This window comes from Podarcis liolepis, assembly GCF_965112155.1.
Source record: "Podarcis liolepis genome assembly, chromosome: 13".
Taxonomy (NCBI): Eukaryota; Metazoa; Chordata; class Lepidosauria; order Squamata; family Lacertidae; genus Podarcis; species Podarcis liolepis.
The window spans coordinates 42,706,411-42,719,617 of NC_139573.1; the positions used below are offsets into that span (position 1 = coordinate 42,706,411).

General features: G+C 46.0%; 1 protein-coding gene across 5 annotated transcripts in view; it reads right to left on the minus strand.

Annotated features, from left to right (window-relative positions):
- KCNH6 (potassium voltage-gated channel subfamily H member 6) overlaps window positions 1–13,207 on the minus strand; it is a 125,430-nt gene that overhangs the window by 3,037 nt on the left and 109,186 nt on the right. For all 5 annotated transcript variants that reach the window (XM_083469467.1, XM_083469471.1, XM_083469468.1 and 2 more), the window contains 6 exons: window positions 10,559–10,811; window positions 9,528–9,721; window positions 8,516–8,615; window positions 6,150–6,437; window positions 2,622–2,802; window positions 405–594 (listed from right to left, as the gene is read on the minus strand). In XM_083469467.1, the coding sequence (XP_083325593.1) occupies window positions 405–594; window positions 2,622–2,802; window positions 6,150–6,437; window positions 8,516–8,615; window positions 9,528–9,721; window positions 10,559–10,811 (1,206 nt within the window). The remainder of the gene's footprint in view (window positions 1–404; window positions 595–2,621; window positions 2,803–6,149; window positions 6,438–8,515; window positions 8,616–9,527; window positions 9,722–10,558; window positions 10,812–13,207) is intronic.

Below are 13,207 nucleotides of genomic sequence, written 5' to 3' on the forward strand. Positions count from 1 at the left end.
ATCCGGACCCCGAGCCATAGTTTGCCGACCCCTGATGTAGTCCCTTAGTTCCATGCACATTGCTGTACTAGCTTGGTCCGTCCATCCCCCGTGATGTACCCCCAAATACAGAGGTACCTCTGGTTACGTACTTAATTCGTTCTAGAGGTCCGTTCTTAACCTAAAACCATTCTTAACCTGAGGTGCCACTTTAGCTAATGGGGCCTCCCACTGCTGCGCAATTTCTTTTCTCATCCTGAAGCAAAGTTCTTAACCCAAGGTACTCTTTCTGGGTTAGCGGAGTCTGTAACCTGAAGCGTCTGTAACCTGAGGTACCACTGTACTTTTCCCGCCTGGCTTTGAAGCCAGGCACTTTCTCTCAACAGCCTCACTGCAAATGAAGGACTTTGATTCCTGCAACTCACCTCCTTTGTGGGAGTCAGTTCCTCTTCTCCTAGTGGAGTTTCAGCTTCCGTGCTCCTCATGCTCATGCTATACAAAGCCAGGTTGTGGGAGGATGGCGAGATAGTGCTATATGCAGGTGGCACTTGAGACAGCTGTCGCTGCAGCAGCTGCAGGATGAGGTTCAGGTCAGAAGACATCCTGGACTCCAGCCTACAAGAGAGATCATGACATTTTAGCCTGAAGCACACTGAGCGAGCGAGGAAGGTATGTGAGAGACTATCCCAAAGACTGCCTAAGTCTAGTTTGAGCAAGGTCTTAGTCCCTGACATAACCAGCAGGGTGAATCTGTGCGACACCAAGGGCTATTTTTTTAAAAAAGGGTTTTATTTCAGATTACCAGAAGCTGGTTCGCCCAGTAACTTGGGCCACATACTGTTCATATAAGTAGGGTCAGCTTGGATGAGTAGCATATAACATGGGTGCCAGAAACTTGTAGCCTTTCTGGGATCCAGCACCGAGGGCCTTCTGGCGGTTCCCTCATTGCGAGAAGTGAGGTTACAGGGAACCAGACAGAGGGCCTTCTCGGTAGTGGCGCCCAGATGTGAAGGAAATATTCAGCTATCTTCTTTTTAAAAGACATCTGAAGGCAGCCCTGTTTAGGGAAGTTTTTAATGTTTAATGCTGTATAGTTTTTAACACTTGGTTGGAAGCCGCCCAGAGTGGCTGGGGAAACTCAGGCAGATGGGCGGGGTATAAATAATAAATTATTATTATTATATTATTATTATTATTCTGAAGCAGCAAAGTGTACTTCCCTGATTCGAAAACCCTCGCAGCTGCAGTTCACAAACTCATGTGCTATATATAGCTAACAAACTATACTTCCCAGGATCTTCTGGGGGAAGCCATGACTGCGATTCAGAATAAGTGACTCAGAAACAGAGTAAGATATCTAAGGAAACGTCCCTGCCTTTGAAGTTTGCAAGAAAAAGTACATTTTATTCATTTGATATAATTTATATACAGTGGCACCTCCGGTTGTGCACAGGATGCATTCCGGAGCTCTGGTTGGATCCCAAGATGTGTGTATCCGGAGGTGCGGCTTCTGCGCATGGCGCACGGCAAAACCTGGAAAAATACTTCTGGGTTTGCCACGAACATATCCCGAAGGATACATATCCAGAGGTGAATGTAAGTAGAGGTACCACTGTACTGCTTGATTGTAAAAAATAAAATAAAAACAAAACTCAAAGCGGTCTGCAAAAGATAAAACGGTAAAATCTAGAAAAATCCACAACCCTACTTTAAAACATACAAAAGTTAAAAGACTAAAATATTTTACAAGGTGCTGAACAAAGTGCAATGCAAGTGCCTGCTTGATCTCAATAAGCAGGGAGTTTCAAAGTGTAGGAGGCACAGCCACACTAAATGATCAAGTTCTTAAAAATGTAGAATGAGTATTCTGTTGCACCTGGACCCAAGTTGTCAAGGGCTTTATGTACTAGCACTTCGAAAGTGGCCCGGTAGCAGATTGGCAATCAGTGTAGATGTCTGAGTACAGGTGACTGTATCACGGATGCTTTAGGAACAGGTAATAATAATAATAATAATAATAATATAATAATAATAATAATAATTTTTATTTATACCCTGCCCTCCCCAGCCAAGACCAGGCTCAGGGCGGCTAACAAGCAATAATAAAAATAAGTTGAATAAATACAACTTAAAAACAAAATTAAAATACAACATTAAAATATTGAAACATCAAATGTTAAAATGCAGTCTCGTCGCAAGAGGAGAAAGGAAAAGAAAAAAGAAAGAGGGGGAGGGAATCAAATTGGCTCCAAGCCAAAGGCCAGGCGGAACAACTCTGTCTTACAGGCCCTGCAGAAAGAAATCAGATCCTGCAGGGCCCTGGTCTCATGAACACTGTGGTACAGTGGACACTCAGGTTGCGAACATGATCCGTGTGGGAGACACGTTCGCAACCTGGAGTGCTGCGTCTGCGCGAGCGCCTAAACCCGGAAGTAACCTGTTCCGGTACTTCCGGGTTTCGGTACATCCGTAACCCGAAAATGCGCAGCCTGAAGCATCTTAAACCCGAGGTATGACTGTAATTGGCTTTAGGTAGGAGGTTGGAACACACCATCTACCTTGCAGTTTTATTTAAGTTCCTGCAACTTGGGGTTCTTCATAGAATTCATGCCCTACTGGAACCTCCAAGCAATGGCGTTTACCTGCCAAGCTGTGCCTGCAGGCACTCCAGCTTGGATTCAATCTGCCGCGGTCTGTCATCAGAGTTGGGAGGCATGTCCAAAGGGCTGTGAACCAATGACATGTGCTGGAGAGGCTCCGTAAGGGAATTGGGCCTCTTGTCTTCCCAGAATGTGAACAGGTTGGAGACATCCAGTGGCGTTGCTGAGGGACAGAAAAGGAGATGGATGAAATAAGCGCCTGTCTTAGTCAGCTGGGGTTTTCAGCCAACTACCATTATAACACCTGATAATAATTGTTATTACTGTTTATTAAATTTATTTGTTTAATATTTTTTTAAAGCAACTTACAAGTTAAGATACAAAGATACCGTAAAACAGACAAAAGAGTAAGACCATGCATTGCACATTATAAAATGTTGTTGTAAAATCAAGACAGTGTCCTATTGGTATGAACATGGCAATGAGAAATTATATAGTGAGGGCAACAGTCTGGGTCAAAGTGGGAATGACTGCAGCTGATGATGGAAACAGTGGTAAGCAGGCCTCACACCAGCATCTGAGGTGGTGCTATGATTGAAGCAAGTAAAATGCAGAATTGCACATATTTCTTTTTTAAAAAGTCAGGTTTGAGGGAGCAACAGAAACAGTTAGAAAGCATGAAAGAGCAGTGAGTGAGGAAGAAGAGAAATGTGAATTGTGCGCTTTCCAGCTGAGGCAATATACATGGCCATCTAAAAGGGGTGATTCCCTGAGAACATGGGTAGGGAAACTAAGGCCTCGGGGCCGGATCCAGCCCAATCGCCTTCTAAATCAGGCCTGCGGGTGGTCCGGGAATCAGCGTGTTTTTACATGAGTAGAATGTGTGCTTTTATTTAAAATGTATCTCTGGATTATTTGTGGGGCATAGGAATTGGTTCATTTCCCCCCCCCCCCTTAAAATATAGTCCGGTCCCCCACAAGGTCTGAGGGACAGTGGACTGGCTCCCTGCTGAAAAAGTTTGCTGACTCCTCCCTGAGACCATTAAGCCCAATGTCTAAAATTACTTACCTGCCCCACTGCCTCCAAAAGAGGAATCGTGTAATTGAATTAATTCCCTTTTCAGAGAGTAGTTTAAGACTTATGTGTATTTAGGTAAAGGTACCCCTGATTGTTAGGTCCAGTCGTGGATGACTCTGGGGTTGTGGCGCTCATCTCGCTTTACAGGCCGAGGGAGCTGCCATTTGTCCACAGACAGTTTTTCTGGGTCATGTGGCCAGCATGACTAAGCCGCTTCTGGTGAACCAGAGCAGCACACGGAAACGCCATTTACCTTCCCACTGGAGTGGTACCTATTTATTTACTTGCACTTCGTGCTTTTGAACTGCTAGGTTGGCAGGAGCACGGACCGAGCAACGGGAGTTCACCTGGTCACGGGGTCATAAATCCCATTAAACTCAGAGGGACTTAAATGCGAAGTCCACATGCATAGGCTCCGATTACATCAGCCACACAAGGCTGTCTCTCCTTCTGTGCTCTTCAAGAACTCAACCTCCACATGTCCACACTTTCCATTGGTGGTTGAGCTGCAAAACTCTTCCTTTGCAGGTTGGAGGAATGTTGAAGCACAGGACCTTGTAGGGCAGCCTTTCTCAAACTTTCTTCTCTGGGCTACGCTTCCAGAATAAAAATTTGCTCACACCACACCACTTTTTTAAAAAATTGATAAGAAATATATCGGAAAACAAAAATGGAACAACTCCTAGCAGTGCTTGATTTAGAACACAGAACACAACTACTTTATAATATAACCACGGGACATCCAAAGGCAGCTACATAAGAACATGAATCATTCCCAAAATATAATGATAAACGAGCCTCTTACATACCGTATTTTTCGCCCTATAGGACGCACTTTTTCCTCTCCAAAAATGAAGGGGAAATGTGTGTGTGTCCTATGGGGTGAATGCAGGCTTTCGCTGAAGCCTGGAGAGCAAGAGGCATTGGTGTGCATCGACCCCTCTCGCTCTCCAGGCTTCAGGAAGCTATCCGCAAGCCTTGCGGGCCCGGGGGAGTTCCCGCGGGCTCGCAAGGCTTGCGGGCAGCAGGCTGCAGCACGGGGCGCCCTCCGGAGGACGCTCCGTGCTTCGGGAAGGTGTCTGCAAGCCTCCCGTGCCCGACGGGAGGTCCCGCTGGGCGCACAAGGCTTGGGGCGGCAGCCTGCATCCCAAAGCACGGGGTGCCCTCCGGAGGACGCCCCGTGCTTCGGGAAGGTGTCCGCAAGCCTTGTGCGCCGGGCGGGAGGTCCCGCCGGGCTCGCAAGGCTTGCAGGCAGCAGCCTGTTCTGGGGGCTGGGGTCGGGGGAAGCTCAGGCTTCCCCCGCGCCAGCCCCGCGCCTGGGGGGGGATATTTTTTTTCCCTTTATTTCCCCCCCAAAAAAACTAGGTGCGTCTTATGGGGTGGTGCGTCCTATGGGGCAAAAAATACGGTATGTAACTTAGGTACGTATACAAACCCAAAGGGAGGTGTGAGCTTGCTTTTGCCTGGTAATCTCATTTATATTAGGTCTAATTTGAAACAAACAAACTCTCATCGCCTCATCAACTCAAAGAAGCCTTTCTGTTTTCTGATCTTTCATATTTGTCACGAGTTGAAAATCCCTGCTCACAACAATATGTCATGGAGAACTGTAGAATAGCCAATGAAAAGAGCCATGGATACTGTCTATGGTTATACATCCTAACTTCACTAGGGAGCAGGTGGCGCTGTGGTCTAAACCTCTGAGCCTCTTGGGCTTGCTGATCAGAAGGTCGGTGGTTCGAATCTGTGTGACAGGGTGAGCTCCTGTTGCACTGTCCCATCTCCTGCCAACCTAACAGTTCAAAAGCACACCAGTGCGAGTAGATAAATAGGTACCCCTGCAGTGGGAAGGTAAATGACATTTCTGTATGTGCTGGTTTCCATCACAGTGTCCTGTTGCGCCAGAAGCGGTTGAGTCATGCTGGCCACATGACCCGGAAAGCTGTCTGCGGACAAATGCCAGCTGAAGTGAGATGAGCACCTCACCCCATAGTTGCCTCTGACTGGACTTAACCGTCCAGGGGTCCTTTACCTTTACTACACTGAAATGTTTAAATGTTTCTTTGATTGCCCTTGAATCTTCCGGCCGCATTAGCCGCCCTCTCCCTTTGAGAACCACTGCTGTAGGGCAATGACCATCGGGCCACATCGTCAGAGGGCACCTTAAATTACAATTTCCAGGATTTCTGGCCTATCAGTGAATCTGTAAGCTCCTTAACCCTTCTCTTAAGCTTAATGTTTTTGAGCCTAAAATTATATTTCATCAGCCTCTCACAGATGGAAAGCAGCAGGAATGTCTAATTAACACTCAGCGGTACAACAGTAATCCTCTGTGGCATTGTGCCCTGCTGGCACGATCCCATATCCATTCCCGCAGCAGGCAAACAAACAGGGCAGGACTTTTGAGGCAGACTATCAGATAATCATGTAATTCAGGCCAAGCAGATTATCTTACTATAATTTACCCAACCGGAGCCCCCAGTTACCCGTACCTGCATAGGACAGGCTGTCATCAGTCACCAGTTTGTCCACGTCAATGGCATCAGGGACCAGGTTTACCACAGCCGGGGCGTATTTGGCCTTTTCACCGTTTGTGAAAGATTCGTTCTTCGTGGGGCTAGGCATCTTGGCCTCCTCTTCACTGGTCTGGGAGCAGGGTGTCGTAGTGCTACACATATCATCCCAATGGTCCTTGCTGTGCGGACGCTGCAACTGTGTGAGCTCCGAGTACGCGTGGTACTGCTCAGGATCTGAGATGCCTGCGTCCAAGTTATCCGAGTCTGCAGAGGCAGCAAAGAATGCGGGTAAGCTTAATATGGGGAGCCAATGGCTGTGACCTAGCTGCTTGCAGAATCTATACAGCAACAAAATGCTCACGTCAAGTCCACTTCCTCACTTCCCCTATATTAAATACAGTTCTCCACTTTTTACAGCAAAAAATAAATAAAAATAAAAATTAAAAATGAAGAACACCTCATGAAAATCCATTAGCGCTTTAGTGCTAATTTCTCCTAACGGGACAGCTTTGGCTAAAGTGCACATTTCTGTAAGCGATTTCCCCTAATATAATGCATCTGTGTACAGTGGTACCTCAGGTTAAGCACTTAATTCATTCCAGAGGTCCGTACTTAACCTGAAACTGTTCTTAACCTGAAGCACCACTTTAGCTAATGGAGTCTCCTGCTGCTGACGCGCTGCTGGAGCACGATTTCTGTTCTCATCCGGAAGCAAAGTTCTTAACCTGAGGTACCATTTCTGGGTTAGCAGAGTCTATAACCTGAAGCGTATGTAACCCGAGGTACCACTGTATGTTATTTTCGCCAATATCTTCATTTCCATGCACACTTCAACCTAATGTATGCATTTTTTTGGTAAATACTGTTTGGTTGAACAACAGGGTCACAAGGGTAAATGTGAATTTTGAAAGGTAGCTGTGTTTCTCTTTGCACGTTGTTTCAGCAGGTGCAGATTTGATAGGTTTGGCTTTACCTGTGTGCTGAACTGAGTTATGATGATTATTTAATGAATTTATATACTGCCCTAGACCCAGAAGTCTCAGGGCGGTACACAGAAAAGATCAACATAAAAACCACAATATATATAATCAAAATAAAAACAACAGTCCAGTAATACCCCTCCCCTCCAAGAAAGAGCCACATTCTAAAAGGGCATAGGATGTCAATCAGATCAACAAAAGGTCTGGTTAAAAAGGAACATTTTTGCCTGGCTCCTAAAGGTATATTTCTCCCCCTCCCTGACTTTCTCCTCCTCTAACCATCACATTTTAAAAAAAAACAAAAACCAACCTCACAAGGCCTGTGGAGAGAATTGCTGTGATGGGCACAGATATAAGAAACCTTTAAAGTGAGTCAGATAAGCTCATATGGGTTTATCAGCAGCCAAGAAAGCTGCGTGGCTCTCCATGTTAAGAGGCACATACTTTTGATCTCTAGAGACTGACCCAGAAACTCCAGCGGGTGCAGAATGCTGCAGCGAGACTCCTTACGGGGTCTTCGCTGCGAGATCACATTCACCCGGTGCTATACCAGCTGCACTGGCTCCCAGTGGAGTACAGGATCAGGTTTAAGGTGCTGGTTTTAACCTTTAAAGCCCTATACGGCCTAGGACCCTCGTACCTACAGGACCGCCTCTCCTGGTATGTCCCACAGAGGAATTTACGGTCTTCAAACAAAAACATCTTGGAGGTCCCAGGCCACAGAGAAGTTAGGCTGGCCTCAACTAGAGCCAGGGCTTTTTCAGCCGTGGCTCCGATCTGGTGCAACACTCTGTCACAAGAGACCAGGGCCCTGCGGGACTTGACATCTTTCCGCAGGGCCTGCAAGACAGAGCTGTTCCACCAGGCCTTTGGCCAGGGCAGTCTGACCCCCTCCCTTGGCAATCTTCGCGGAGCTCTGGCCCAATGGTTGCCAGTGGCTTGAATTAATTAAGTTTATAATGAATGATTTTAGAGTGTTGTTTGTGCTGTACTTTTGTACTGTTTTATTGTTGTTAGCCGCCCTGAGCCCGGCTTTGGCTGGGGAGGGCGGGATATAAATAAAATTTATTATTATTATTATTATTATTATTATTATTATTATTATTATTATTGGAAGGAACAGCAGAGGTAGAACCCAACTCCGTCTTGACCTGCACTGTTAACTTTCCCAGAGCAACCGTCCTGCCACTATCAGAGGCGACGGCACTAGACGAACCTTTGAACTGGCTCAGGGCAACATCTCTTAAGTTTTAGTAATAGGAACGGTCAAGAGGTGGCAGCAATGGGCCTTCTATCTTCCTCGCTCCCTTGCTCCACTCTGAACGGAGCAATCCTGTAATGTTTCCTGAGAGATTGGCTCACCTATTTTGTTCGCTTTGCAGAGGGAATGCTTACGGCGCCGGGCTCGACGATAGTTGCATGCATATTCCTCACTGAGGGGGGACCGAGGAACACTGTCTGCCTGAGAGAGAAAAGTAATAGTCACAAACCCTCCAGCATTTCTCCGATGAAAATAGGGATGTCCTATTCCATCATCATCATACCCCGCCCATCTGATGAAGTTGCCCTAGCCACTCTGGGTGGCTTCCAACATATATAAATCATAGTAAAACTATACAAGGCTGCCTCCAGGTGTCTTCTAAAAGGCAAAGTGACCCCTGACCATTGGGTCCAGTCGTGACCAACTCTGTGGTTGTGGCGCTCATCTCGCTTTATTGGCCGAGGGAACCGGCGTACAGCTTCTGGGTCATGTGGCCAGCATGACTAAGCCGCTTCTGGCAAACCAGAGCAGCGCACGGAAACGCCGTTTACCTTCCCGCCGGAGCGGTACCTTGCACTTTGACGTGCTTTCGAACTGCTAGGTTGGCAGGAGAGGGACCGAGCAACGGGAGCTCACCCCATCGTGGGGATTTGAACCGCCAACCTTCTGATCAGCAAGTCCTAGGCTCTGTGGTTTAACCCACAGCGCCATCCGCGTCCCTTTCAGGTGTCTTCTAAAGGTTGCATAATTACTTATCTTCTTAGGTCCCATAACTCCATACCCTCCAACATTTCTCAGATAAAACATAGGGACATCCTAAGGAAAAGCGGGACATGCCGGGATCAGTCAGAAACTGGGATGGCTTCTGTAAATCCAGGACTGTCCCTGGAAAATAGGGACACTTGGAGGATCATGGTTTCCCTACATCTTGCTTCATACCACTCACTTCATTCTTCCTACCTAAATATTCTGCTTCTCCTAAGCCATTTGCCGTGCAGAGACTTTTAGCTGTGTCCTAGCCTCAGTTAGCTTTCCTTTTCCTTCCCCAGACCTCCCTCTCTCTCTTCCTCGCCAACCCTCCATCTTCTACCACCAGCCCCACCAGATACTCACATCTCTCAGGTTGAAAGTTATCTCCAGATTGCTCCAGAAGTTATCTGAGAAGGCTGGATACATATCCAAGACTTCCAGGAGGTCCTCGCGCTGGATTTTATGCAAGTCGCAGTAGGTGAGGGCTCGGACATCTGCATTGGATTTCCCAGGCCTGGCATAGAGGCTGATAGGTTCCCCAAATATGTCGTTCTTCCCTGCACAACGTAGGAAATCCTGTTAGAACGCAACAACTTTCCTGCTGTTCTGGGAGAGAGACCAACAATGCACTCAACTTGCAAGTGTGTTAGCGATGATGGAAGTGTTACAAAAATGGGCTGTGGGGCCCATAGATTTTGGCTCTGAGGTGCAGCCCTAGCTGCACCTCTGGATTTTACTGGGGGAAGAGAACCTCCACAGCAGAGCTATTCTTTCCTCTGGGTGGGAATGGGGAATATACCAGCTGCCTCTTCTGGTTTCAATGTCCAATATTAAGTCCCTGCTGGGAAACACTCAGAGAGCCTGCATTGGATTAGATCGCCCTCATGACCCCTTCCGATTCTACAGTTCTAAGTTTTTAAGTAATTTTTTCTTAAGAATATCTTAAAAATCACACGGAGAATGTAAATCTCCTGACAGATATAGAACCTTGAAAACAAAGAAAATGTATAGCAAATTTTGTCTGCATAAAAAAGGGGGGGAGTAGAATAACAAAAATGAAATGTGTACAGATTAACAAACTGTAATACAGCACAATGGGAAAAAGTCTAATTTTTATGGTGTGTCTACGTTGGGTATGTATGCAGGTAGTGTATGTATTGTATGTATGGTATATTGAAGTGTATTGTTTAAGTTTTATGTAAATTGATGCATAATAAAGACTATTTACAAAAGAATTCTACAGTTCTATGATTCTATGCAATAAAGACTATTTACAAAACAATTCTGCCGTTCTATGATTGTACACAATTTGCCACGGCTGCCCGAGGGCAACTGCTGCTTCCTACAAATGAACAGGCCTTCCAGCCCACCCTTCCCAGAGAGAATTCTTTTACCTAAGATGGCCACCACAATGTCCTCCTTGAGGATCTCGATAGAGCCTCGCGAGATGAAATAGAGAGTGGTGAGGACATCTCCATAATGTACCAGTGTATCCCCAGGTGGCGCATGGGTTGTCTTGAACTTCATGGCCAAGGCCCGCAGGCAGCCTTTGCTAGCTCCTCGGAAGGCCTTGCAGTTTTGGAGCAGGGTGCGGTTGAGGTGGAGGCAGATATCAGCTTGCAGGCAGTCGGGGAAGCCTTTCAGCACCTGAGTGGGAATGAAAGCAGGCCTATGTGAGTGGGTGGGATCTATGAAAGGGGATGCTTTCTCTCTCTTCTCACTGCTCCATCTTATCCCACAACCATGCCCTGTGCAGGAATTGATTCAACTTGCAGTATATAAACGGATAAAATGAAGGTGGAAGCCTGTTTTTGAAATGCTGATCTGTAATGAACTAAGGCAGAAGGTATGCGAGTGGCGCTGTGGGTTAAACCACAGAGCCTAGGACTTGCTGATCAGAAGGTCAGCAGTTCAAATCCACACAACGGGATGAGCTCTCGTTGCTCGGTCCCTGCTCCTGCCAACCTAGCTGTTCGAAAGCACGTCAAAGTACAAGTAGATAAATAGGTACCGCTCCGGCGGGAAGGTAAACGGCGTTTCCGTGCGCTGCTCTGGTTCGCCAGAAGCGGCTTAGTCATGCTGGCCACATGACCCGGAAGCTGTACGCCGGCTCCCTCGGCCTATAGAGCGAGATGTGCGCCACAACCCCGGAGTCGGCCATGACTGGACCTAATGGTCAGGGGTCCCTTTACCTTTAATGAACTAAGGCAAAGGCTTTTCATGAGCTCACAGAGACGTTCCCAAACTGTTCTGCTGAGGCACAGGCCGAATGTTGTTTGCTTGCCAATCATCTGTCTTTTTATATTCTCTTCCTACACCCCTAGATTTCCAGCTTTTGATCAAAATGTTTCTTCAGAGAAGAAATAAATGAAGCAAAGGTGGGTTACCTGATAGCCATTATGAAGGAATTTGACTTAGCTGCTGTTATAAGAAAAAACTGCTCCTTTTCCCTTATGGGGTAGTGAAGAGCCCATATAGAGTCCTTATGTAGATTATCGGTTAACAGAGGCCAACCAGAGAATATTGAGAAGCAAAACAGCTAGTAAGCATGGTCTTTATTAAACTGTTGCAACAGGGTGCTCATCCCCCCTTGCAAGAGAGAGGAGGAACCCAAAACAACAGTGCCCAAGCCCTTATATAGACTTGAAATTGCCACCCTGTAGCTCAAGAGCACTCCCAATACATCATACATACATCATAGAAGGGGCAGTCTACAGCAGAATCCTGTCTGGCAGCAAACCTGTTAATGGGTTTACCTGGTCAGCCTGGCCATTCTATTGTGATGATAAATATTTAATTCCTGAGTCCAGGTCACAGGCTCACCCTATTCATACCCAAATGTGCCCTTAAGGCAGGATTTGTGAGCACAGAGACAATGGAGAGGCTTTTCCCATTTCCATCCAAGCTGCAGAGGAATATCTGAGGTCCCTGAAAGAGTCAAAATGGCTTTAGGACTGTTCCTGTACTGTTTCAGACATGTGGTTTATATATTTATGTATGTGTTTGCCTGGTACATTTATTAACATTTATTTTATATCTTAGACCTTATAATTCTCATAACAGCTGCCCTGGAGTATTTGTACAGATCTTGCTTGAAAGGATAGGTACATATTATACGGGAACATCAATTTTTATGGGCTTTTAAAAGTGGGCTGTTTTTTATTGGTTGTTGTGTATTATATATGGGCATGCATATTTCCCCTGTCTGTTGCATATCTTTCTGTCCATTGGGGATTATAGGACTTGTTCAGCAGGTAGAGCATCAGACTCTTAATATCAGGGTTGTCGGTTTGAGCCCTACATCGGGCAAAGGATACCTGCATTGCATGGTCTTTTCCAGCTCTACAGATATACAGTGGTACCTCGCTAGACGAATGCCTCTCAAGATGAAAAACTCACAAGACGAAAGAGTTTTTCGTTTTTTGAGTTGCTTCGCGAGACAAATTTCCCTATGGGCTTGCTTCGCAAGACAGAAACGTCTTGCAAGTTTGTTTCCTTTTTCTTAAAACCGTTACAGTAATACAGGGTGCATTGCTTGAAGAGGTGCAGTTGCGACTTGACTTCGGGGAGCAACTCATAGCACGCGGTGTGGTAGGCTTTTTGGGGTTTTTGAAGATTTTTTTGAAAAAATTGAAACCGTGCTTCGCAAGACGAAAAAACCCCACAAGACGAAAAAACTCGCGGAACGAATTAATTTCGTCTTGCGAGGCACCACTGTATGATTCTAACTAGCACTGACTGCCAAGGTTCAACTATCCATTGTGGATGTTAGAAATGGCACATGTCTTGCCTAAAGGCTGGAAAACTAAAAGTAATAATAATAATAATAATAATAATAATAATAATAATAATAATAATGTTATTATTTATACCCGCCCATCCGGCTGGGTTTCCTCAGACACTCTGGGCAGCTTCCATCAGAATATAAAAACATAATAAAACATCAGACATTAAAAACTTCCCGATACAGGGCTGCCTTCAAAACTTCCTTGAGCCTGGAACCCAAGGGCAGGAAAATGTAATTGAGTAATGGAGTCTATATC